Here is a 26900-nt window from a genome sequence, read left to right as displayed (position 1 = left end):
TTTTAATGTAACATAACATATTAATGTAACATAAGTTACCACTTTCAGGCAGTAGAAATTATTATAAACACAACTTGTATTACTAAGCTGTCTGAAAAAAGCAGGCCCATGTAGGTTTCGGCTTAAATGAAATTATAAATTTTTCAGTGAAAACATACCACTATTCTCTTTTTGCGGGAAATTTTCAAATTTCATTGAATCTTTTTGTTTACTACGACTGCATTTCTTTGCCTTTGTGTAAATGACAGTATTGTGTTGCCCGTATTAATACCGAAATGCACACACATATGTCCACAATCATAAAATAGCACATTTTTTGAACTTTGCAACAAATAGAATTTTTACTTATCAATTATCAATTTCTTGTTTCTTTCTTTCTTTTTTCAAGGTTGTGTCTAGCAAGAGATATTCCTTAACAAGTATATTAATTATTTATTTTATTATTCTCTTTACTCTGATATTTATTAGTTATAATTAAACTTTATATGTTTTTAACCTAAGCTCAAGTATCGATTGTCATACGCCAATAAAGAAGACGAGAATCATTTGTTGAAAGCCCTAACTTTGAAATCAAAAATTAATTTTGTTAACTTAAACACCTCACTTGGACATAAAAATGTTTGGTTTGTGTCCTTTTGAGTGTCCAGATAAGGTATTCACTGCAATGGTCTACCATTTTGTTTGTGGTGTTATTAATAAAAATTATATAAGATAGGAAAATTGGCCATACAAAAATTAGAATACAATTTATTGAAATTAAAGTTTTTAAATTTTATCATAGTTTGACCGTAATATTAAACTGCAGTAAAATATTTTTAAAATTTTTCTACCATTTTCTCCTCATTGGATGATAGCTCAACGGTGTTCTCTTTTTCAGCGATCTTTTTTAATAAGCTTTTATGTCGTTTTCATACTCTGGTTCAAGTGGAAAATTAACTAAAAGCACTTTTTCTTCAAAAAATTTAAATTTTCAACATTGTCTTTCCAAACAACAAAAACTTTTATTTCGATTTCCAAATCACCTTGTAATAAAGAGAACGTGGATTCCACTGTTGCTGTAATTTTTTCTTGGTGTGGTATTGCATATTCTCAAATTTGCGTTAATTAAATGCATTTTTGAAAACAACCTTGCTCAACCGTGTTAATTAAATGTATTTTTCAAAATAATATCATTGAATCACATTAATTTCTTGACTCATTAATTTCATGGAATAAAGTAAACTTGAAAATTTCTATGTTTCAATAGATGACTTGCTGAGGCAAATTTCCGTAAATTGTTGTTTTGATTGTACTGCGCATGCGCGAATTCTCGGCAGGCAAAACAAACATGACTGCTAGCACAGTTTAATTTAATTTCAGTGGAAAGTACGTCATTTGCAGATTGTTCGACATGCCTGACAGTTGCTGTGCTATACAATGTGAAAATAGAAGAGATGGAAGTAACAAAGAATTGAGTTTTTACAGATTCCCTACTAACAAGACTGAGAAAACGAAGAAACGACGGAAAAGGTGGATAGCTGCGCTAAGGCGAAAGAACTGGCCTGAAAGTGAAATTCAAGTGGATAATGCACGAATCTGTAGTGCCCATTTCGTGACAGGTAAGGTAGCATTCAGCTACTAAGAGATACTATGTGTTTACAAAGTATTAAAAGTTTTATCTCTATATATTGCAGGAAAAAAGTCAGATGATCCACAACATATTGACTACATCCCATCAGTTTTCTCTTTTAAACCAGCAGTCAAGAGAAAAAGTTTGCATGATCTTGATCGATATGAAAGATTAAAAAAAAGAAAAGCTACATCTAATGCTAACCTCTTTAAAAAGGAAGAATCTGTTGGTGTTCAGAAAAGCAAGGATGCTGAGGAAAGTCTAGTAGTAGATGAACCCGACTTTAAAGCAACAGCTGACAAAGGTAGCTAACTGTAGACACATTGTACCTCATGCTTTTAAATTGTGTCGTGTTTAAATAATTATATATTGATATTTTTTTAGTGGTTCAAACAATTGCTGGTATTGACTTAATTCAGAAATATAGGGAGATGTCGTTGAAAACAGAAATAAAGAGAAAGGATCATGAAATTAAAAAGTTACATCAGCAACTACTCCAAGAGAAGTCTAAACAAAAAGAAGTCGAAATTTCAAAATTACGTGTTCAGTTAAAACAACCAACTTGCTATTATAACTATTTGAAGACCAAACCTAAGGACTTGGCTTTTTTAACTGGTGTACCAAATGCAGGTGTTTTTGAATGGATTGTAGATATGATTAAGGAGAATACTGAAATTATAATTCAACGTCTTGGTTATGAAAATCACCTGATGATAGTCCTAATGAAAATTAAGCTTGGGTTAATGAACCGTGACTTAAGCTTAAGATTTGGAATCAGTGAAGGGAATATTTCTAAAATATTTCGTACTTGGATACAACCCTTGGCCTTATTGCTCCGAAATTTTATTGTTTGGCCAGATAAAGATGCAATGCGCTCAAATTTACCATCTTCATTTAAAAGTTTTAAGAACTGCATTTCCATTATCGATTGCACAGAAATTTTTATAGAAAGACCAATAAACTTAACCGCACGTGCACAGACCTACTCTAACTACAAAAACCACAACACAATAAAATACCTGATTGAAATTACCCCAACTGGTACTGTGAGTTTTCTATCAGCAGGATGGGGAGGTCGTGCATCTGACAAGACTATTACAATCAATTCCGGCTTTTTGGACTTAGTTACGCATGGAGATTGTGTACTTGCGGATAGAGGTTTTTTAGTTGAAGAGGAGCTTGCAACCCGTGGTGCTGTGTTACGTATACCTGCATTTACTAGGGGTAAAAAACAGCTAACAGCACGTGATGTTGACATCTCACGACAAATTGCACATGTGCGAATACATGTTGAGCGAGTAATTGGTAGACTTAAGAAATTTAAGATCCTGTCATCCATAATCCCTATAACACAGGTGGATTTGACTGATGAAATAATGATATCAGTCTGTGGACTAGTAAATTTAAATCCAAGTGTTGTAACAAAAAAATAGTCACTTTATTTGATTTTACAGTGTATTAGCTTATAAATATATACAAAACAGTACTGTAGCTTATAAATATATACAAAAGTACTAAATAAAAAGATCATAAAATAATATATCTTTTTAATTTGTCTCTTTCCTATTTTGCACACAATCAGGACAATGCCATGCCCCTTTAGGAGCTCTCGTGATATTGACACAGACGTAGTGGTACCATTCCGTTGCACAGTCTTTGTTGTCGCACGCAATCATCGGTTCAAAGCATGGGCGCTTGCAGGAACAGTAGTGCTGTTGCTTGTTGTCGAAACAGACATCGTTTTTCCTGGTGACAACTTCTGAAAGAAGTACTGTAAAAAAATAATGATTTAGTTTCTCCAGCATATTTTTACAAAAATTATCATCTTTTTCTACTTTAAGCATTAAAAAGTTATCATCAGTCTTCGGAGGTGTCCAAATAAAGAAATAACAAAATGCTCTGTTTGAAACCAACATTTGCCCCTGCATTTGGTAATAATATTTATGTTTCTCCTTCACTGTCATGTCTGAATTTAACGGAAAGTCTTTATCATTTTCCCATCCTGATAAGCCATTTCGATACTTGTACGGACATTTAATCTCTAACAAACCTTCACCATGACAAGTACAATTAATTAACGCATCAGGTGATGCACCAAGAAAGGGAATATCTGCCCTTACATGAAGCCCAGTGAAGCGTAATAGGCCACATGTATGCTCTTTCTTAAAAATTTCCTCAAATTGTGTCCTCGCCTTATTTTCACATTGCCGTCCATAATTTAATGCAGGGGTATTGGCTATTGTGGTGTAGTTCATAAGTTTATTCAACAGCGAGTTTTTTCCAACCACATTTAAGTTCTTGTGACACACCTCGTGAAAATTTGATGCAGTAATTCTCCCTCCTCTATGAACTTTCCAAGCACTACTTAAACTTTGCATTGATGTAGCCTTTGTCATGTTATCATATGATTTTTGATCATATGTAGCTTTGTAAAGTTGAAAACTTCTGTCACATGCAATTTTTAGTTTTTTGGGCGAAAAGTTAATGCTTTCAGCATCGTATAAGCTGGTTAGTGGCTCTGGAATGCAATTAATATCATTTTCATCAGCCGTGTCTGTTTGGGAATTGATGGACTGTGTCTCAAAGTCATCATCTAATGTGACACTAGTAGCAAAAAAACAACAAAAGTTAATTTGCCAATGGATACTTATATTTTCAGTAATGTAATGAGAAAAAAGTTCCTAATTTGAAAATTCATTATAATAATGCCTGTTTTTTATTTTCAGTAATGTAATGAGAAAAAAGTTCCTAATTTGAAAATTCATTATAATAATGCCTGTTTTTTATTTTCAGTAATGTAATGAGAAAAAAGTTCCTAATTTGAAATTTCATTATAATAATGCCTGCAAGTAGAACAAAAATTCAAAAAAATATGACAAAACAGAATTATACCTGGTGAAGAATGAAGCCGTAGGCATTACTTCTTGTAATTCGCGAAGTTTGTTTCGATTAATTTTAAACTGTGCACTGTGAAAGTTTCCAACAGTATAATTTTGTTCCACCGTTTTGTTGTTAGACGTTTCCTGTGGTAAGTCTCCTCTTCTTGGTCGCTTAAAGTTTATTTTTTTCAATAACTCTGGTTCAGCACATTTACGTGTTTGGTTCCATCGACAAAGTTCACTGGTTACTGCAATTTTGTTTAACTGTAGCCGTGCACATGCTTCCAATTTAAACAGTAATGCTGCTAAATGACTGCATGCTGAGCCAAGACTAAAAACATGGTTTAATTATGTAAATATAATACCTTCTAGTAGAACAAGTAAGACTTACAAGATAAAAATACAGATATATACATACCCAGCCATGCACGTACAATTTCCTGTCAATATCCAATTTTTTTTTTGTTGATGCACACCCACACATCATAAAGGGTTTGTTTCTGACCTTGCCTTTGACTTGGTAGAACCTAAAATTAAATTATATAATTTGCAGTTACTAACATGTAACACACAAAACAGTCACATAAACACACAAGCTAGTCTCAACTTACTTTTGTTTTTATACAGCAAAACTCAGAATCTGGAGATATATCATTAATGTAGACTTCTTGGACATGATTGCATACAAAAAAATTAAAGGCTTCCAATGATCTATATGCCTTTAAGTTTTCGTGGGTATACTCGCTAGGTGTATTAACAAGATAGTGGTAGATGTCTGCCCAAGATATGTCAACAAGTAGATTGACATCGTTTGACCAACCATCTTTAATTCCATATGGGTCTGGTATTGTTGATCCATTAGTTAAAGTCAGTTTTGATTTATACTTAATCTTATCATCTTTATCCAAGTGTTCGTAATAAGTAGAAAATTCCATTTCAATGACGTTCATGCTGTGCAAAGCTTTGTGACTGAAGAGTTATCGCTTGCGCTACAATGCTTTTTGCCTGCCGAGAATTCGCGCATGCGCAGTACAATCAAAACAACAATTTACGGAAATTTGCCTCAGCAAGTCATCTATACATATTGATGTTGAACTTATATATGTTGATCATTTTTTGTTGAAAAGGATTAGAAAATGTCAAGCATGTTAACCCTGATCCAAGAATTGGTTTGAAATATTTTTTTAGCAATTTTTGTAGCTAGCTAGCTAGCTAGCTAATCTTCGCTAATTCCGAAATCGCGTATTTTAATAAATTGCCAAAAAACTCAGACACTATGTATATATAAAAGAGGCAAATAAAAGTCTATTCTTGACAAGAAAATCTTGTACTTTGGAGGTGATCTCTCTGGAAATAGATACAATACTAAATGAGATCTGTTTACCTGACAAAGATTATAAAAACACAAATTTTGACTCACTAAAACTCCTGATAGAATGTCAAATAAGATTTCTTTAGTCTCTTCAGTATCTTCCCCTTCCTCAAGTACACCTTTTAAATATTCTAGGTAAACTTCTTCATCTAAACCAAGGGAACTTAATTTTCCATTTAACCACGTTTCGAAGCTGGCGTCCGCCATCTTTGAAATCCATTGCTTGAATAAAATACCGGGAACGATTCTTCCTCACATTTTCCATCGAAGCTCCCCACCTCGTCATCCGGCCTTTTTTACTTCTTAAGCATGAAGTCATTCTCGACCCAAGAACTTTTTGAGATAAGCATCGAAAGCGTTTTATTCCAAAGAGCTCTAGGGACTAGAAAGGCATGTAAGTCAACCTCATTCATTTCTATTTTTAGCAAAAAGCTATTTGAAAGTCTCTGGGAAGTATGGGAAAAGAAATGTGTTTAAGATAGTATCAAATAAATAAATATGAAAAGTCAGCAAGTAACATAGCCATTGCCGACATCTTGTGTCTTTTGCGACATATCGAATTGGCGACATGAACGAAAAATGACGAGGTTGTGTGCGACAGAGTTAGAAGTCTTACTCGGTGCATAGGGCAAGGCTGGTTTTATTTTAAACAGCATTATTTACTGAAATACATCTTAAAATTTTTCTGTTTGTTTTAAACCGTCAAACTGTGGCCGTTCTGAAATTTCAAAAAAAATTCTGTCGTCTTCTTAGGCAATTAGTCGTCTTAATAAAAAACACCTTTCTTAGACGACCAGCCTTTGACATGACTTTCTCAGAAAGTTCTCCCTTTTAATCTTCAACACAACTTGTGGAATACAAGAAACTATTTGAAACTATGCAAGCGCTGCGATATCCAAGTTATACAAACTGTATCGCAAATGTAGATACTATACTACGCATTCATTTTGCAGGAGGATGTTTATGTTTTGTTTTTGAAAAATAATATGGTTGTGTTACATCATCCTCGTCCCCAGGATTTGTTGCCCATGTCAAATCCGCCAGCACTTATCTTAAAAGCTAAAATCCCCTGCAGACAAGGTTGGTCTTACATAGGTGAAACCTTGTCGGAGGGACAAAAAAACGATCGCTAATCACGTTAGGCAGGTTGTCCTCTTATAGAGTAACAAATGACCACAAAACCCATTGGGGGACCCAAACGTGGTTGACTAAAAAAAATGGCCGCAGTTTAGACTATACACTGGGAACGCCGTCAAAACTTCAAAAAGTTTCAATATGCCTTGGGGAACGACGTTGTTCTAAAACACCACTAGAAATTGATTCCTGAGGTTGATTTGACTCAAACTCAATGCTGTCTGTTTGAAATTAGTATTAAGAGAAGATAATGATTGTTGATGAATTTCTATATAACTTGAAAAGTCTAGTAGGGGTGATAAACATTACCTTATTGTTTTACTTTCAGTTGAAAAATACAGCAATTGTTGGTTTATATTTGAAAAAAAGGATTAACATCGAGCCAAACTCACTGTTTATCAAACAACTCGTTGATCCCAGACAGACATACCATAATTTTAATTCCGATATGCCAGCCACAGTTTTAATAAGCGGAAATAACTGCTTGCCACAAGATTTTAAGCAAAAAGTTTTAAGAACTTATTTCTGAGGGTTGTGACATTTTCCGAGTTGGAGAACTAACGAATCAGCTAGAGGTGAAGTAACTTACCATCAGTAATTGACAGGAATATAGTGATTTGGTTGGTTGGTTCAATATATGAAATAATTCTTAGCAGCGCCCAACATCAATTACGAATTTCTATTTTCAGTTATATTCTCCACCAACACATACTTACCTGCGGCCACACTCACTTTGACAGCAGGTAGATTTTCGAATTTTTTTGAGTGAATGATTGTTTCTGACTGAGGACTGAGAAAGAGAGGCATTTAAAAACGCTCTATATTTAATGTCCATGAGTCAAAAGTTGAAGTAACGGCCAGAGAACAAACATTAATTTAATAATATCTCATAGATATTAAAGTAATGGTCGCTTGAATCCAAACAAAACACCGTGTTTATTGTTTTTTATTCTAATCGTCAAATCTCAGTATTACTTCCGCCCCTTCCCCGCATAGTTAGTTCTTACAATAAACACATGACACATTTCTTACCAGAATGCGTTTATCCACGCAGAAAGATACAGTTAGTTCCTGGTAACTTAAATAACGTATTTTCTCGAGTTCTTGGAACTTAATACTTATAAAAAACTCCGGTTAACTCGAACACCTCGGATAACACGAACATTCGTTAACTTGGCCCATTTTTCTAAGTCTAATTTCTTCGGATAACTCAAGCTTTACTCGAAGAAGGAAATCAAAGACTAAATCAGATTTTAATTGTCTTTTTTTAGTTTTTATTAACTCCTGATATAATATAAATAAATGACGTTGGCTGTCAAGGTAAATTCAATTTATAAGGGACTTGCATATCTCTTTCATCGCCAAGATTGCACTTTTTCCTGGTAACTGTTGCTCCACCTCTTGAAAAAATCGCTTTAACACGAACTATAATCTCATTTTAGATAAAATTCGAATTAACGGAAGCTTCGTCTAACTCGAACAACTCGATTTTCCTCGATCCCTTGGAGGTTTGATTTATCGGGAGTTACATATTTGTTGATCATCTCTGTCATTGTTAAGATGACGCAAAATTCACACACAACTTGTAATATGGTATAAGCACCACACACGTTTTTGTATTAAGTTTTTCTCGTTCTTTTTTAATTCCTGCTGTTTTGAAAAAGTCACAACGTGTTCGCAATGCATTGTTGACACCTTTTCGCAATACATCAACGATGTTGTTAGGAATAGCAGTACACGTCTTTTTTATAAAAAACATACTTCGGGTTTAGCCTGTTTTTTTTTTTAACCTTACAGGAGATTTTCTGGTGTCCTTGTTTTATGACCTTAAAAATTAATCTCCCAAATTTCCTATTATTTTGTGAGTTAGCAGTTGAGAGTACATATAATCCCAGCCTTATAATTCAGAAACACTGTGTTTCTTATAAACAAAAGATGTGTAGCCATCTTTACTGGAAGATAGAGAGAAAGAGAATGAAACTTGCAGCAATAAAAGAGAGCAGGCTCAATTGTGAAGAATATATATTTATACATGTTCAATTTTTTTTTACAATCGTACATACAATATTAAAACAACGAAAAATCACAGAAAAATACAAAACAACATACTAAAAACCTTGTTTGTATGTGGAAAACAGTAGACGCGGTATCAACCTCGTTCCCAGTACATCATTTTGCTTTTTACGATATCAGGTAGCGATTTAGATAATAGTCCTAGGGAGGTTGGGACAGAACATAATTTTAAAAAGATGAAATATTCATTGGAAAGCGATTAGTTAGTGGTTTCTTTTATAACAATCATTCCCTTAATTACCAATTTAATGTTGCCAGACAACCTCGTCCCCAGGGTCTTGTGGTCCCTGAGCAACAAAGCAAAGTGCCTGGGAACGAGGTTGGTTCCGAGAATTAACAGTAAAAAATTCATTCAAACTTAAAACGTATTGTAATGAAACCCAATTGGAACTTATGTTGATCCAGAAGGAGACTTTAACAACAACAAAAACACAACAAAAAACGCTCGTATCAAATCTCACTTCGGCATCATGAAAATAGACGCCCGGATAAAAACAGCTATATTTTACAAAACTCACAATATAAACTTTTATTTCTGTCGCATTTCAAAGTCCTCACCGTTCACCTTTACTTTTTTATATATCAGCCTTGCTTCCATAAAAATATACGCCAGTACAAACAAGGCAACATAAACATGCCACGCGATGTGATGTCCTTCGCGCGCTTGACCTTGAAGTAAGCCCAAAGATATATTCACGACGGCCAAGATTAACGCAATTCTACCTAAATTGATGTGAAAGGCTTCCCATACCTTGCGTTTCAATTCCTTCTCTTCGTTGGGTTTTACATGAGGTCGTATAGCTGCATTGATTGGTTGTAAGATACCCACAAGCATCACAAATAATCCAATTCCTCCATGGGCGAACTTAAAGTGATCAAAGCGAACAGATACGCCGGCGCAAATTAAACCCGCCAGGGCTAAAATGAGACCGGTGATTTGACATAGGCGATGCAAGTGGAACCAAAGTGGATTTTTGTGTCGGAAGTAACGAGCGATGAATGCACCAAGTTGCAAAAACAAGCCCCATCCAAGTACCATAAAAATTCCATGCAACATGACTAGGTTAAAAATGCCTGCGAACGGTTTCTTGCAAGTTTGGGAATGCTTTGGTGCTTGGTCACTTGAGGTCGAATTACCTCTTAATATCCAGATGTCAGTTTCGTCACCAGCTATTCCACCAGACATGAGTACGCCCTGAAACACAATGGTTACGTTAGTAAATTAATGCGAATTGTTACAGCAGTACCACCACGAAAACTTATTTGTAAAAAAGTAAACAACTTCGTACCAAGAGCTTTTCCAATCCAATATTAGCTTATAATATAGTTCAATGCTAGCCGTTCGGTTAACATACTACAAGCGTAAAACAGCCTGGGACGAGATTGAGAACTAGGTTTTAAACATCATAGTAAAATTTTAAAACGTAGATTTACCTCTGGATGTTGAACCATCGAGGCACCAACTCGCTTTTCTGGAGCTGTTCCACTTGCTCTTTTTAATTCCCATTCTTCTTTGTTTACATTAAAGATGGCAACTTGATCCTTCTCAGCTTTATCAACGACTAAAACTTGATTATTTTTCTCGCCTCCTCCGTACAAAACAACTCGCCTTTGCTCGCCAACCATTGGAAGCAGAGCAAGGCTAGAATACGTACGAGGAGATGCACAGTCGTGTAGGTGAGTCCACGATTGTTTGCTGGTTGAAAACATCCATGAGTCAAAAGCTGGACAAGCTCCTCCTGTCATCCCACCGCTCAAGCAACCTCCATACATAAGAAGTAAGTCTTCGGCTACCATAGTGCCAGAATGAAGACACCTCGAGTTAGGATGGCCATACGAGTAAGAGCTCTTATCTGGAAATATCTCAGTCCAGTGGTTTAATTCCGTATCGTAAACCAGAGTATTGGCATAACGAACAGATGCCGAAAACCCGTGAGTCAGATAAAACTTTGTGCTTGTGTTTGTGTAGAAACCACCCCCGGCTCCGTAAATTTGACCTGGTTTCTTTCCAGATGGATTGAGTTTTTTCCATGTGTTGGTGGACAGATCAAAACGCCAGATATCATCGTAAAGGTTTTCTGCTTCTTGGCCAGTGCTTACATAAAAGTAGCCATTGCTGACACCGTACACTGTGCTAAAACGTTTTTCAGGCGCTGCCGTCGTCGTATCTATTTTCGTCCAATTTTTATTGGTGACGTCATACGCCCAAGTGTCGTTAAAAACGTCGACTTCGTTTGACGCTCTACCACCGAATATTAGAATTCTGTTTCGCATGCCGTCGTAACCCATCGCATGATCTTTTCTCGCAGGAGGAGCAGCCCCAGTTACTGGAAGTTTTTCCCAAGTTAACTGTGCATGTAGAAACTCCACCGCAGAGAGTGTCAACAACAAAGCCAACCATACCATGCTTTTCATTTTGTTTATGTGTTTACCTAAAAAGTTATTGCGAACTGAATGAACTACACAAAGCGGCAGGGCTTTATATAAGTAGCTATCATATTTTATGCTAAGTCATTATGAGAATTTCAGTTATTAGCACATAACATAATTTACATATTGTTGCCATGGTAAAGAATCATTTTCGATCTTGAATAGTCATTAAAGTATTGCTTCGTAAGAGTGAAATTACGTTATGACACAAGGGTCGTGACTGAAACAAAAGGTTGTTACGTTTAAAGATGGCGGGAAAAAGAAATATGCTTGAGTAAGAGTGGGAATTGTTTCATTGATATGGTTAGTAAATAACTTTTTAATGTTAGACTAAACAACAGAAACAACAACAACAAAAGATATAGTAAAAAACATATAAGTATTTACTCTATCTGTACGCTATTTGCAGAAATCCATACTGCTCAGGATTAACTAACCTCGGGAAACAGCCCTGGAGACGAGGTTGTGTGTAAGGGTAAGCTTATATCTCCATGATCTCAAAGTAATAATGAACTGACAGAAACTAAACTTTTTCTTACGTAGTCATTAAATAATTACAGAAAACAATTGCAGAACAATAATATTCTAAAAGTGTGGCTAACATATTAAAAATTGACCCTTGAAAGGGAAGTATTAATTGGCTCATTTAACACATGCTTTATTTGAATAAGCAACATTTTATAGTCAACATGAGGCTTAAATCTTTTAAAAAACAAAGTAACTTGTGCAACAGCGAGCCTGAAGTGAGTAAATAAATAAAGTGAAAAGCACACAGTGTAACTGAGACTATATACATAGTTACTGAGACTATAGACTGAGTTACTGAGAATATAGAATGAGTTACTGAGACTATAGACTGAGTTACTGAGACTATAGACTGAGTTACTGAGACTATAGACTGAGTTACTGAGAATATAGACTGAGTTACTGACACTATATACAGAGTTACTGAGACTATAGACTGAGTTTCTGAGAATATAGACTGAGTTACTGAGAATATAGACTGAGTTACTGAGACTATAGACTGAGTTACTGAGACTATAGACTGAGTTACTGAGACTATACACAGAGTTACTGAGACTATGGACTGATTTACTAAGACTATAGACTGAGTTACTGAGAATATAGACTGAGTTACTGAGACTATAGACTGAGTTACTAAGACTATAGACTGAGTTACTGAGAGTATATACAGAGTTACTGAGTTTATAGACTGAGTTACTGAGACTATAGACCGTTATTGAATGTAAGCGCAATTGAACTCTTCTCAATTGGATAGTCAACAAATCAGCAACAGATGAGTTGAAAAAGTGTGAAACATAAGCTACTTCGAGCCTAATTTTCGTGTTGCCTCTAAAAAATCGTGTATGTGGATAACACAATACCATTTTTACGAACTCACATAATCACGCATTCTTTTTTTATCCTGTTTTATTATTGAACATACTCTTTTAGGCAAGAAATGCAGGACCATAAAAGAGTAAAATGGTTAATATCGCAATTCAAACGGATTTTTTGGAAGTACAAATGCATTGAAGTTTATATTCAACTTACTCTCTCAATTCTATGCCAATGATTCATTTTATAAATGGATTTATGTGACTTCTGTGAGCCATTTCTTTTTATTTTTACCTACAGAAATAAGTATACGTGTTCAAAATCAAAACATTACTTCGCACGAAAAATGATCTATTAAATCTACAACAACAACGTCATATCAAATTTTAGAGCGTACACGCGACCAACATTTCGTGCATGTTATGACGTCATGGACGTTCATTCATTGCAATATGAATAGATTTTGGGATCGTAATAAATTATGTAGTTAGTAAAATCTAATTCAATAATTAAAACTTCTATTACCACTCTTTAGAGAACTGTTTTTTTGATTCAAATGTCTGAAAATAATTTTTGCTTCATCATGCTGATAATATGTTTTGATATTTATACTTGATATATATAAACCTCTTGCCTATCATTTTTTTAATTTTTTGTCAGAAGCAAATTCGAAACACTGGGGACGAAAGTTATGTTAATCACGTGACGTGTTGTGCAAAACTTAAATTCGCCCTGAAGGAATGCCTCATAAAAATGACAATCACGATAAAGAATTATAACGGCGATAAATTATATGGACAAAGTATATACACAAAACTTACAAAAAATAATTCATTCACAATGACAAGTTCTGTTTTCACACTTACGTTTTTCAAGACTAAATAAAATTTGGTGTAAAAATTTTTTGTTAGTCTTTATAAATGAAAATCTTACTCAGTGTGTGACATCAATAACCCAGTATTGATTTTTATCAGCCAACATTCCTACATATAAAATCTTCTTTCACTTTCAGTGCTGTAACAAAAATAATCATTTTTTTTTCCTGTTTCTAAACGTTTATTTGATTTTGTGGTTTTCTGGTGTTTCTCTTACATGAAGCCAAAAAAGAAGACAAGGAAAGCTTTCTTGTATGATCTCTATAAATATTTTGACTGTGCCAATAAAAAGAGACTGGGGCGAGATTGCTTTTAATGACTGGCATTAGCCGGATCTAAACATATAGTGTATATGTGTATCGCTTTGTTATACAACACGTGTTTCTAATAAAGTCGTAACGGTGACTGTTGTGTTTCTGCGAAGATCATAACTCGACGTCTTCATTCTCGTTACTAGGGCCAGCATTCTATAGATAGCTGGAGCGCCACTAAGAAACAAAAAGCCCTGGAAACGACTTTCATCAAGTGCAAATCTTTTTACTATTAGATTAACGTAAAATTTACATACTCAGGATAACATTATAACATAAACAAAAAATCATAGCGGAACTCATTCTCGTGCCCAGAGCTCTTTGAGATTAAAATTTCGAGACTTTCCACTACTTTTGAGGTTTTGATCTCAAAGAGCTCTGGGCACGAGAATGAGCGAAACCAACTATGCGCACTAAAAGGAAAAAAACAAAAACATAATCGAATAACTCAAAACAAACTTTTAAATTTTAAGCTTCTTCCATTTTCTTTCTTTCATGTGATTCAAGTAAAAGATTGTCTCGAGTGCTTTTCACAATATATATATGTGTTCAAGTATTGTATTTACATAACAGAAATTTTCATTCATTAAATATTCAGTGCAAATTTATTATTTATCAAGATGGCGGCCTCGCAGTTGTCGTAGTATTTACCTATCCCGTTTTTTGTATGGTCAAAAACACAGAGTTTTCTACCAATCTATTGGAAATAATCCATTTGCGTTTTACTACCTAAACTTCAGAAGAAAAGAACCTAAATATGCCTAGCTTTAAGTGTATACTTAATTAAATAGAGGAAAATGCGGGAAGAAAAATAAAATAAATATAAAATCATCAAATTTCTAAACAACTTGATGTTGTTCAAGATGGAGTCTGCTTAACTATAGAATAAGGTGGTGTTTATTTAAGAAGCATAAGTTGTAAATTATCGCTATCATTGGACCCTTTTTGTTTTAGAACACTTCAAATAAGAAAAATCGTGAAATTACAGATAATTCTTGACCCATGAAAGTTTTTCCCTGTCTAATAAGCCCTCTATTAATACTATATCTTACCCCTCTCCCACTAGTGACCTCTAAAAACGTATTAAAATTTGATTTTCTTTTCCCACATTATTCTTTAATGTCAGAAGTTTTTTAAGTCAATGTGAAAAAAAATTCGCTGGCGAAGACATGATCTCTCGCGGAAGTTTATGCCCGGAATTTCACGGTTCTATGCCAATGAAAGTTGCTGCCCTTAATGCAGTCATAAGGCGGCCTCGACATTCTGACGACATACTGATGAGGGAACGTGCATTGACCATTGTTATAATGACAAAAACCATTTTGGCAGTGGCAGTGGTGGTGTTGAAAGTTTGGAGGTCTCATTTTGACCTTATTTTCTTTTAAATACTTTTTATTTATAGATAAGTACTTTGTAATCACAGAAATAGTTGATTTTCCCCATTTTAAGATGAACCTTTTATTGCATTTTTTATCCATGTAGAAATGTTAACCCTATTCGGCAGGAGATTTGTTAGTCCCTCCATCTGTCATTTTTTGTAATAAGTGCTGAAACATACCGTTTCAATGGTTGAAATTTGGTAAAGTTTCATTATTTTTAGTAACAGGTGGTTTGAAATAGCCGAAGAATTTTTTTCGTTCATGCTTCTATAAACTAATTTTATACATATAAAGTTTTTTTTATTTCAAAGTTTGCGTTTCACCGTTTTAGCCGGTTTTCAAATTCGGAAATCCATTATGACGTCATTTTGTACAGGATGACGCTATCTAAATTACGATGTCTCCTTCATTACTTTTAAGGGGGGGGGGGGGGGGGGGGGGTCTTTGTTCAATAGTTTCTTACAATGAAGTTCATATCTTCCACGACAACTTATCTGGTAAAATAAAAATCCTGGATGACATTTTTTACCTACTCGGGGTAAAGACAGGTTGAAATCCTGTTTTTCATTTAGACAGAAGTTTACTGTTCAACTGGAAGAACTTATTCCGCAAAATTGGAAATATCCTCTTATTGTTTTGCTAGCATGGGGTTGCATCCGATGTTTTTACCCGAGTGCCTGCCGGGAACTTTGCTTTTTTAAATAACGTCACAACAGATGTGGGTGGTCAAGTTTACTTGTACTAAGCGCTTCACCAGAATCTACAGCGCGGTTTTACCTGCTCTTAGACATTCTACCGGGCATTTAACACTAGATCACAAGATAGCACAGGTTGTAACCAGTGTTTAACTTCAGCCGAAGATGCAGAAAAATTAAACGCCTTATCACCTAGCAACACAGATTTTATTTGTACAATAAACAAAATGTTCCATTTGATTTTTAAAGCTACAGCACGACAATTTTTTGTTAGCGCGTGCGCACTTTGACAAAATCTTTGTGCGCACGCGCTTGCAAAAATATCTTAGAAGCTTTTTTCTCCTAATTAATATTGCAACGACAGGTTGTAGGCTGTTTTTATACAATTCACTTTTTTATTTAAGATTAATATATTCTACAAAAAAACAATAACTGGGTGACTGTTTTACCGGAAAGGGGTATCAAACCAAATTGCAATTTCATGTTTTGATCACGACATTACCCATAAGGATTCACCCCTGTTAGCGCTCCACACATGGATTTGCGATATAGTTTGTAAACTCTTCTAGAACTTATGTAAGGTAGTTTTCGCTATGACAACGTAATAACAGATTGTAGCCTGTGTTTTTATTTCGGCTGATGTTGCAGTAAGTTGTTTTTTTTGACAAAACATTTCAATCTTGAATCTTTCACGAGACCTTATTCTGCAAAGTAAGAAAATGTGAGAGCTAGTACGGGGTAACGATAGTCGCCTATATCTTGTATTTCTTTGGACCACTTGTTGCAAGTGAGTTGTTTTTTTGAATGATGTACGGCGTAAAGTCTACCTGTACTTAGCTCCATATCAAGTTGAGCAGCAAGGCTTAGTCACCTAGCCTACAATCTTTGCTAAAAGTAGTCGTGACAAATCCAAAAACAGAGGAAAAGTGGCGGAAAAGATGATACAGAACTACGATTCTTTTTATTCCCCCACCCTCCTACACAATATTGGACAGTCATAGCATTAAACTTCTGTCCTGAAATAAACCTGAGTGCCACATTGTCTTGTGGTGCGGGAGTGAAAGTATGTGACTAATTGAAATTATGCAGTGTCTCAAGGATTGTAGTTTATATAAGATGACCGTATCCTTATTTCTAAAGCATAGACAGGCTACATAAAAGTATGTAAAGGGGAAAAGGCGAAGGAAAGAGCCAGTTAGTGTTTTTATTTCGTACGACATAATTTACGTTAAAGTGCGTCCCTTGGTACATATTCGTTAGTGAATTTCAAAACTTGAATTAATGCACTATTTTAGATAGGTAAATATGGGCTCAAGTAAGTAAGAAACACACGAATTGGTAGGTGGCCTTGATTGGTGGAAGTATAGGCTTGTCTTAGTGGGCTTTAACCAGCAACGGGTCTCAATTATGTAGTAAAAAAAACAATTGCAAAGCTATTTCACTAACAAAGCTCAGTTAGCAGAGCAGTGGGAAGCTAACTCAATAGTTGTTGGTTCAAATCCTGCCCAGGTTTGAATTTTCTACTCTCTCTGATAGATGTCACTTCCAATACCAAATGGTAAACATTTATTCATATACATAAGATTTTTTGTTTTCTTTCATACAACTATGCAGTCAAATAATATATTCACTGGTGATACCGCATTGTTGCACCTGCAATTCGGCATTTAAAATCTATCGAAGTATAGTTCAAATTTGATGTACATACGATAATAGCAATGATATTTAATTTTAATGTTCTTTTGTGCTAAGGTTTTTTTCTGGACTTTTTGGACGCAAGCATAGAATTTTGCGATTTTTTCTACAACTGGAGTACTATTGTTTTGAATTGTAAGTCCTTGATGACAATCTTCTCCTTTTCCAATTCACAAATCGTTTTTTCCATTCTGTTTTTAATTCTCTATTCAACAAAATGTAAATAATAGGATCGACTAAGGAATTTGAAAGAGACAGAAACAATGCTATTGTGGGATAGATGCTACCAGGATAAACAAAACTGGAACCGATTCGAAACATTTTCAGGAAGTCGTGTATCATAAGAGGTAACCACAGAATGCAATAGGAGGTGACAACGCCGGCGCAGATTTGTGCGGCTCGTACTTGCTTAGCCTGTAAGCGTGCTGTGTTGGAGTTTTGCTGGTAATCTTTTCTATTGTGCTCATCATTACTATCCAATCCATGTTGTGTGTCTATAACACCTTTGCTATCCTCTCTCATGTATGTATTATTCTTAACGCAAGTTTTCTTTATTTCCACAATCTGCTTATGGACAACGTTGTATATGAATGCATTTGCAAGAATCAGGATAATTACCATAACAGCAATAAAGCTAACGGTTACTATGTCCAAAACCTTTTTTTGAAGGCCTTTCTGGAGGGTAATAGCTGTCAGAATTACTGTTAAAATCCAAGTTAACACGCAAAAAAAGATGGATTTTCTTCTAGTGAGTTTTGGATAAAAGTAAGGCCAATTAGTTGCTACAAATCGATCGGCAGTTACTGGTACGTTACTCAAACAGCTTAGCATTGTCACCACTGCTGACAAATGCTGCACGTTTAGAACAGTTTTGACCAGATCATCTTCAAACAAACAGATAGCTATAACGCCAACAACTGCATGACATAATAAAAGATTTACTAAAAATATATTATTAAATTTCTTCCGTAACTTTTTAACATGTAAAATCATGAATATAAGTGTCATATTAACAGTAACGACAAGACAGCCTTCTACTTTAAAAATCACAGAAGTCGATGTATTTATATTCGTCTTATCATAATTAGTTATGTTTCGCGACGCTTTTGTTATTAAATTCGTTGCCATAACAAATAACTCTGATATGACATTTAAAATGGTATCCGAATGCTTGTATCCTTTTTAGATTTTTTGTTCCACAATTGATTTTAGTTTGTTGTTTTTTGTTTTTTTCGAAAAAAAATTATTTTTAATTTTACATTATAGTATTAACACTATTTGCTTTGTTGTAAATTAAATAAAAGAAAAGAAGCACACAACACGTATTCACTTTAAGTATAAAAACGAAAAAAAAAATTTCTTTGAAGAACGTGCACGGCTGGTTAATAGTATTGATAAAAAGATACACACTACAAAAATCAAATAAGTAAATAAATGATTTCAATGCCTTCGATAATCACAACTTCCCTGTAAAATTTCCAGCTGTTTTAAAATCTTCCGTTGAAGTTTTTTATTTTTTGTATTTTTAAAAACAAAGGACATCGCAGATTGGCGTGTTATTAAGATGTCTTATCGCTAACAAAAAGTTGTTGACTACGCTTTTGCACCGAATAAATCTTTTTTACCGAATCCATTTGTACTTGCGAATATTTCTCGTTAATATAGTAATATTATATTAGTTAAAGAATGATCTAAAACAAACAATGAAGTACATACATGTACTGTATATATATATATATATATCTAGTTAATGCGAAAAAAAGTTGTAAAAGATAGAACAATAAGAAAACATTTTCCCTTTTTTTAACACAAACATTAGCTACCGTTATTCATGTCTTACTTCTGCCAGCCATGTTATAAACGTGTCCCATATTTCTGGATAATTGTAGTAGTACTGCGCAAAAACGTGTTTTAAACGATGCAAAAAAATTTTTTAAACCTCACTGCTAGTACTTAAATGGCTTCAACACTAGATATTTGTGATGTCTTAAAAGGTTTGCAGAGCTACATAATATACACTTGTTACAATGCATTTATACTTAACCAGCTTGAGAATGATTGGCAACCTCGTCCCCAGGGTCTTGTGGCCCCTGACCCGTTATTACGGAGTGCCCAACAATGACCCTGGAATAGGCTGGTCATGTGACACAAAAATGCCCAGATATAATGGGCATTTTTGAAATTCCAAAGATAATGAGATGCAATATTTAAATTCAGCATCAAAATTTATGGAATCATGCATTTTTCAAATTTATACTCTAAGTAAACTGCCCCTATTAGTAACAAAACATTTAATGTTTTATGATGAAATGACTACACAAATCAACTGCAGTGAAAATGGTTCACTACAGCTGAATATTACAGTCAAGCTCTTATAAAATTAATTCATTTTCTCCGAACGTTTTTGTTTTATCTTTTAAAATGGTCATAACCAAGACCCGAGAATAAAAACTCTATTTCTACCAGTTCTAAAATGTAAACATTTGTCATGTTGTTCTTAATTATATTTTGTAAAAGGGACAATCTTTGATATCATTAAACGATATAAACAATGGGTTAAGTTAAAGCTGGTTTATTATATACGTGCAGGGTGTTAATTCCAAAAATGTTATTTGTACTTGGCCATGATATGTAAAAATATACTGGTGGAGCATAATCAATCACTGGCCAAAAATAAAAGTAGGACATTTATTGGCCTTAGAAGAATTATTTGTTCAAAAACCTTACTTGTTTGTTCATATTTGGTCAAGATTTAGAAGTTTTGTTACAAAAGCCTTATCAGCCTCATTTAAATTGCTCAAATTCTGAAACCTAGAAAGTATAGCTAATACAAAATCATTCTTTATATCTATCCTCAAGTATATAGGTGAATAGGAATAAAATTTGTGACAAAAATAAAGCAAAGAGTTGCAGCTGGTCTACGTAAATGTAAACAAAGCATCAAAGTTGACTCAGCATTCAATTAAAATATGTTTTATTATAGATAGATAATTCAAGGTTAGGCAAGAAATTTTCTAATATTGGATACCTGAGCTTCTTTCCTTATTTTGATTGTCTTCCTTTCTGACAGACCTGCGCTCATTTTCACATGTCCCAGCGCTTGAAAAATGGCGGAGCTCAATATCTCAATATAGTCAACTTTCATTACTATAAAGATGATATTTTTGGAATTTCCATTCGTTGTTGAAAAGTTTGCCACTCTCCAAACTTCTAAAAGTTAAATCGCTTTAACTCACAAATAAAATCAACGGGCACAATAAATTCTACATAATGGAAGCTGCGGCTAAAAACACCTTAATGAAAAACAACCTTAAGGAGGTTGTTATATTGAGATTGACAATTTTCATGACTTTTCAAACGCGCGGGAACCTAAAGACGCTGCGAACCGGTTAAAATGCTCACATTCCGTATATCCCGTGCACCTATTAAAAAACCGGCAAACGCGTTTTGCGCAATGAACAGACCAGCGCACTTTGCTCGATGGCTCAATATTTTTTTTCGAAAAGTATCTAACAAAGAAATATTTCAGCAAAACTCATTCTGGATGAAAACTTGACCAAGGCTGGAGAAGATAAAAATACTAGATATATCTATATGTTCGAGTCTGTAAATTACATACATGCCGGAAAAATAGCCATCAGCTCGACTTTCGTGTAAGTCACTAAAGTCGAAAATCAACAGCCGTTCCGCCGCCCCTTTAAACCAAATGTTTTTTCAAAGAATGCACGCACCTTGTAACTTTCAGATCAAGATTCTAGTTAACTATATCAGAAGCTGGATAACACCAAATTATATCACGTACGTATAAAACGCAAGTTTAGTGGCTAAGTAGGTAGACTACAGGTGTGTTTTGAAAGCTCTGGATATTTTATCAGTCGAAGGCAATAAGAGATATACAAAAATAAGGTTTAAAAGTAACAGCCAGACAATTAAACTACGCATAGGCGTAGTTTAATTGTCAACATTACAGCAAATGTTTTAAACAAATTCACAGTTTAAGTGTTTGTACTGTTATTTTATTCATATAGAACATCTTTATCGGTTGCAAAATTCTGAAAATTATTGATCTCAAGCTTTAAATACTTATAAAACGGCTTTGTGGCTCCCTCCTGAAAACGTAAGCAGAGTATATCCGTGGAAATTACAATATCCAAGTTATATAGTATACTGGTCTGCTGCTAAATTTAGGAAAAAGTGCCCTTTACTTGAGGTTTTTCTGTAGGGTAGGTATTTTTAAAACTAGAATAGACAATCTAGAGTTAAAAGGAAGAAGAAAACAATAAAATTGCAAATGCTATTTTGAAGGTATTCGAGGTAGCATAAGACATCGCGTTTTACTGAGTCGAAGATGTAATACTTGAAGACGGTAATCGTTCAGAACTTTTTATTTATTTTGTAAATAATTTTTTGTAAAGAACTATACATAAATTAACATAAAATTAAGATACATAAATTAACATAAAATTACGATACATAAATTTACATACAATTAAAATGGTGATATAAATAAACACTTCTTGAAACAACCGTTCTCATAATTTTCACGAACGCAGTCTTGCGGAACAAGAATATTTGAACACCCTAAAATATAGATAATTGAACTTTTAGAAGGAAACAAAGAAAGCACAACCACCAATCATTCTGTACCGTTAAGATTCGATTAAGGCCCCGCCCTTTCAATGATCCTCATCATTGGAACAATTTTTAACAAACAAGGCTCCACATTCCAATAAAGTCTCATAAAGTCACCATATTTTTGTTAGAGAAAAAGAAAACATGGTTGTCTCGTACATGTTTCCACTGACCAATAACCCACTACAATCATTTCGTTCAATAATCTATTAAATTCACAAAATGTTTTACATAAATTTTTTTTCCTATTTTCTTTTGAATTTGTATCCAATATTATAAATAATTTTATTCTGCCAATTCAAGAAACCCTCGTTATTTCCCCAAAGCCCCCACTTTCCCAAAACCATCATCTTAACAAAGCCCGAATCTCTCCAAAGCCCTCATCTCCCGAAAACCTTTTTTTCCCTAAATCATTAAAGTGATTATTTACAGTACATAAGAATAAACGTTACTACATATAAAACTTACTACATGTCCCCTTTGTTTCATTTTTATTAAAGTGGCATTTCATTCCTTCCCCACACTGCCCATGTTCTCCATTAACCCCACCACATATCTCATCAAGTCTTTTTACATCTTCAACACACCGCATGTGAGTTCCATTTGCGTGCTTCTTGCATTTCAATCCTCCATCACATGCATTGAATCCCATTCCACATTCTTCTCCAATAATTTGAGCACAAACATCACAGCACCCGTCTTCATCTTTTACTATGCCTCCTATAAAAGACAGTAGCTTAACAAGTGTTTAACAACTGCATACGTTCATCTAGATTGGAATGCAATAAATTATATGCCATGCAATATATTTTTTTGGGTCAATTCAAGTTTTGGTGTAGACATGTACACATTTGATCAAATTAAATGTAAGAAGGAGATAACAAGATTTTTTTCCAATTTAAATTGATTCTTTCTTTTTGAAAAAAAGATCTAATTGAGCAATTTTATTGCAAAGCAGAACTGATAAAACGTATTAGATGTAGTATATTAGTTTTAGGTAAAAAAAAGTCAAATAAGTAAAATCTTCACAAAATGATGGTTGACAAAGTCATACGGGGGTGATCTACCTGTGCAATTGACAGATGGGCATTCGTAAGGATTGCAACCAACTATAAAAGGAACATATGGTCGGCAACCAATAAAACACCTGTTGTCATCAAACAATGCTCCACAGTCTTGGGGGATAACAGTTTGTAAACAATCTGTAGAAATAAAAATAATATGGTCAAAGAAGTCGTATAAGGTTTATGCAAGAATCAAACGAATAAACTTAGTGGAATTCTGTTTCCCTTAAATTCTTATATCAGATGTAGAATAAAATTTCATACCACAGATGCCATGCTCGTCTTCATCATTAAGCTTGCATTCTAACCCGTCACTGCAAAAACCATAGCTGTTGTTTTTTCCGCCACATGGCTTATGAATTCCCGCTGGTCGTCCTTTGGCACCATGAGGCAAAGGAACTACACCGCAAATTGATATAACCAGCATACCAAACAATGGTAAAATCCACCACGATTCCATTTGGGATATCAACTCAGTTGTAAGCTCTTCTTCTAAGCTTTGCAATACTTTTCAACATTGCTATTAACAGTATTTTTATATTGTTGTAATTAATAAAAAACATACGGATTTCCTTCCTGATGTTAATTATTGACATGTTAATTAGCTGTCCTCATTACCGTCAATAAAAGAACAATATCGAACAATTCTCACCTAATTTCCAATTGATGCTACGCAAATGATGTTCGTTGTGTCTTTAAGAGGTCATAAAGAAATGATTTTATGTTATTACCGTTCAGATATGGTTATGAATTTCTCAATACAACATTGCGGCTATAAATAGAAGCATAGGAAAACATAGTACGTGATTATAGGATGAATATGATGTAAAAAACAACAGGTGTGAAGTTTCCACATGTTCGAATTATAAAACATGCTTTAAAAATTTTTTTACATAGAATCTTTGAAAAAGGCCTATGAAAAGCAGCGTTAAAAAGAACTGCAAGCAATATGATAATTTAGAAAGGGATAACTGTAAAATATTTTGTTTGAAAAGAAATGCTTATAAGCGTTTTATAAAAAGACGCATAAAACAGAAATGTTAAAAACTATTTGCGTATTTTATGTTTTTTTTATGCAATTAGTTCTGTATCTATTTAATATAAATTTTGCTGTCATTAACCTTGCCCTTTTTCCCTAGAATGACATTGAGTGGTTGCGCTTATCCCTGTGTGTATTGATCTGACTTAAGTTGATAGAAGAATGGGGGTTGTGGGGAGGAAGGGGTTGAAGGGGTAAAGAAGTTTCCCTCTGTCAATTTTTTTTGTAATAACTTCTAAAACATACTGTTTTAGAGGATAAAAATTTGCGACGTTGCCTCACAGTCTTCGGAATAGTCAATTTGGTGTGACGTGACGGCTGTTGCCAAGGTGACTCATCATTTAACACGTATATGTGCTTAGGAAAAAGTTCTGACAAAAATTTCTTCTTTTTTTAAATCATTTTTTAACCTTTTGAAGCTTTAATCAAGGATTCTGTTCAAATTTAAAACGTCTGCAACCATTTTTGATACTTAAGTTTATGTTCCACAGCATTTTCCAGGATAAGAAATATGATGACGTCATCGTGAACCGAATAACGTCATCTATTTTTTTCCAACATGGTAACAAACATTGTTTTTCGGAAAAACAATGTCTCATTCGCGATCTTTGAAGAGGGGATGTGAGAGCGGGCTATTTTAGCATCCCTCTTCAGTTTTCCACTGCCTAAAAATTTCGGCTAAAATAGGCTTAAAACCGAGCCAGAATTTCATTGGGACGAAAAGTATGCACTAAAAATAATGTAAAACTCTTGGTAAAAAAATACGGACAAAACTTCATCGCGCTCAGTTTCATTGGCACTCACCAATATATAAAATTTTTAAAATAGAATGTCTCAAGAGTGCTACCACACGCATTTTGCTGTTTTTTCTTTTTAATACCTAGCTACTACCATTTTGGTACTATTTGAGCAACGTATCTAGCTAGAGCTACCACTAAATGTTAAGATGAATTTATGGTTCTGAGCTTATCTAGCTATAAATCTTTAAGTGACGTACATAATGTAGTGAATATAAAACGTTTTGCCGTGGTGAAATATTGTAAATACTGATTTTGATATCACTTAAAAAAATAATCTAAAAATATTCTTAAAATTACTAAATGTTCTCAATGAAACTGTTCTTGTTTTTTATATTTTGTAATCTAACGGGTGAGGACTGTATCCACTGAAATGACTGATGTTACTATAATTCGATGTGTTTTATAACCTCTTGAAAATTTGTGGTTAATGGCAATATACAACATGCTGAATGAACTGACTTTTGTTGATTTTTTGTTTCTCTAAAAACCGATTTATTTTACATTTTGTGTAAGATTTTGTGAGAATGGACCATATACAATGTTTTCCAAAGTAATGATCTTTGTTTATTCCAAACTTACTGCTTGCTCATTGCTTTTTTGACATTTAAGATTAAAATGTTTAGTAAAGTACAGTAGCTACGGATCATCAGAAAAAAAAAAATAACAGGTTAATTTTTACGTTTTGTGCATATTTTTAAGGGGGAGGATGGTATGCAACCGAATAAATGATTTTTGGAGATTTAAATTTGATGTTTTCCAAACTATGGCTTTTTGATATTGTTGTATAAGCAATCAAAGAAAAGACAATGTTTATGTGTAAAGAACTTATTTTCATAAATATGTGGTTACTCCTGCAAACCCTTCTTTTGACACTTCAGTTTAAAATATTGAAGGTTTTCCACATAATTACATAAGATGGTGTGACTCTCGGTATTGTAACTGTAAGTCCGACAATGTCGGTTTTGTGAGAGTCGTTGTTGTAAGTTTCTATCAACTAGATTTTACACCTTGCAAGCTGCTTTTCTTCACATTTTGTGTAAGTTTTGTGTGCAATTTGACATTTGATATTTTGTGTAAGATTTCGGAACATTTTTTGCCAAATTGGGAATTAAACGAGCTTTTTGACATTTTCAGATTTATTTTATTTGGTAAAAGGCAGTGTGAAATGTAATTAAATATTTGCTGACGTCGATAAAATTTATATGACAGATCTTTCCCATCGTCCATCCTTCTGTCTAATTGGATTTTTCCACGGGCCTTATCAACTAATGTATTGTAATAATACTAGGGCCGTGCCAGAGCCGTGATCGTATAGTGGTTAGTACATTGCGTTGTGGCCGCAATAACCCAGGTTCGAATCCTGGTCACGGCACATTTTATTTTTCTTTCGTATGGAATATGTTATAATATGAAAAAAAAAAACTTTCAAAAAACGAGAGATAGGGAAATGCGGATCTTAGGACAATCACATCATCGTCATCGTCATCGTCATCGTCATCGTCAATCAATTTCTCCCCTATATCCCCCCAAGCCCCTGTGTCCCTCCAAAACAACAATGTTGTTGTTGTTGTTGTT

At 34.2% G+C, this 26900-nt stretch overlaps 4 protein-coding genes and 1 non-coding gene across 5 annotated transcripts; 2 read left to right on the top strand and 3 right to left on the bottom strand.

Annotated features, from left to right (window-relative positions):
- The first annotated feature begins 241 nt into the window (after positions 1–241).
- On the top strand, positions 242–3042 carry LOC130648066 (uncharacterized). The gene is made up of 5 exons (XM_057454085.1): positions 242–247; positions 502–623; positions 1360–1598; positions 1674–1913; positions 1994–3042. The coding sequence occupies exons 1-5, from the start codon at positions 242–244 to the stop codon at positions 3040–3042; spliced, it is 1656 nt and encodes a 551-aa protein (XP_057310068.1).
- Positions 2900–5442, bottom strand: LOC130647255 (uncharacterized). The gene is made up of 3 exons (XM_057453044.1): positions 4907–5442; positions 4502–4819; positions 2900–4213 (listed from the first exon to the last, which is right to left on the bottom strand). Exons 1-3 carry the CDS (start codon positions 4912–4914, stop codon positions 3157–3159), a joined length of 1383 nt encoding a protein of 460 aa, XP_057309027.1. The 5' UTR covers positions 4915–5442; the 3' UTR covers positions 2900–3156.
- Positions 5443–8999: 3557 nt separating this feature from the next.
- LOC130647263 (uncharacterized) lies at positions 9000–13214 on the bottom strand. The gene is made up of 3 exons (XM_057453053.1): positions 13052–13214; positions 10502–11499; positions 9000–10262 (listed from the first exon to the last, which is right to left on the bottom strand). The coding sequence occupies exons 2-3, from the start codon at positions 11480–11482 to the stop codon at positions 9597–9599; spliced, it is 1647 nt and encodes a 548-aa protein (XP_057309036.1). The 5' UTR covers positions 11483–11499; positions 13052–13214; the 3' UTR covers positions 9000–9596.
- A 4080-nt stretch (positions 13215–17294) lies between these two features.
- LOC130647136 (alpha-1A adrenergic receptor-like) lies at positions 17295–19031 on the bottom strand. The gene has a single exon (XM_057452886.1). The coding sequence runs from the start codon at positions 18916–18918 to the stop codon at positions 17911–17913; it is 1008 nt and encodes a 335-aa protein (XP_057308869.1). The 5' UTR covers positions 18919–19031; the 3' UTR covers positions 17295–17910.
- Positions 19032–26625: 7594 nt separating this feature from the next.
- Trnah-gug (transfer RNA histidin (anticodon GUG)) lies at positions 26626–26697 on the top strand. Its single transcript has one exon. It is a non-coding gene; the product is annotated as a tRNA-His (tRNA).
- Positions 26698–26900: the final 203 nt, after the last annotated feature.

This window comes from Hydractinia symbiolongicarpus, chromosome 6, assembly GCF_029227915.1.
Source record: "Hydractinia symbiolongicarpus strain clone_291-10 chromosome 6, HSymV2.1, whole genome shotgun sequence".
Taxonomy (NCBI): Eukaryota; Metazoa; Cnidaria; class Hydrozoa; order Anthoathecata; family Hydractiniidae; genus Hydractinia; species Hydractinia symbiolongicarpus.
The sequence above is the reverse complement of the archived record's forward strand: the minus strand, read 5'-3'. Positions and strand labels throughout refer to the sequence as shown.

Coding starts and splice junctions, on each gene's coding strand:
- LOC130647263 (XM_057453053.1), bottom strand. CDS start 11,482: ATGAAAAGCATGGTATGGTTGGCTTTGTTGTTGACACTCTCTGCGGTG. Junction 10,263..10,501: donor CGATGGTTCAACATCCAGAG/GTAAATCTACGT, acceptor ATTGTGTTTCAG/GGCGTACTCATGTCTGGTGG.
- LOC130648066 (XM_057454085.1), top strand. Junction 624..1,359: donor CTTGGACATAAAAATGTTTG/GTTTGTGTCCTT, acceptor ATTTAATTTCAG/TGGAAAGTACGTCATTTGCA. Junction 1,914..1,993: donor TAAAGCAACAGCTGACAAAG/GTAGCTAACTGT, acceptor ATATTTTTTTAG/TGGTTCAAACAATTGCTGGT.
- LOC130647255 (XM_057453044.1), bottom strand. Junction 4,214..4,501: donor ACGGCTTCATTCTTCACCAG/GTATAATTCTGT, acceptor TTTTGCTACTAG/TGTCACATTAGATGATGACT.
- LOC130647136 (XM_057452886.1), bottom strand. CDS start 18,918: ATGGCAACGAATTTAATAACAAAAGCGTCGCGAAACATAACTAATTAT.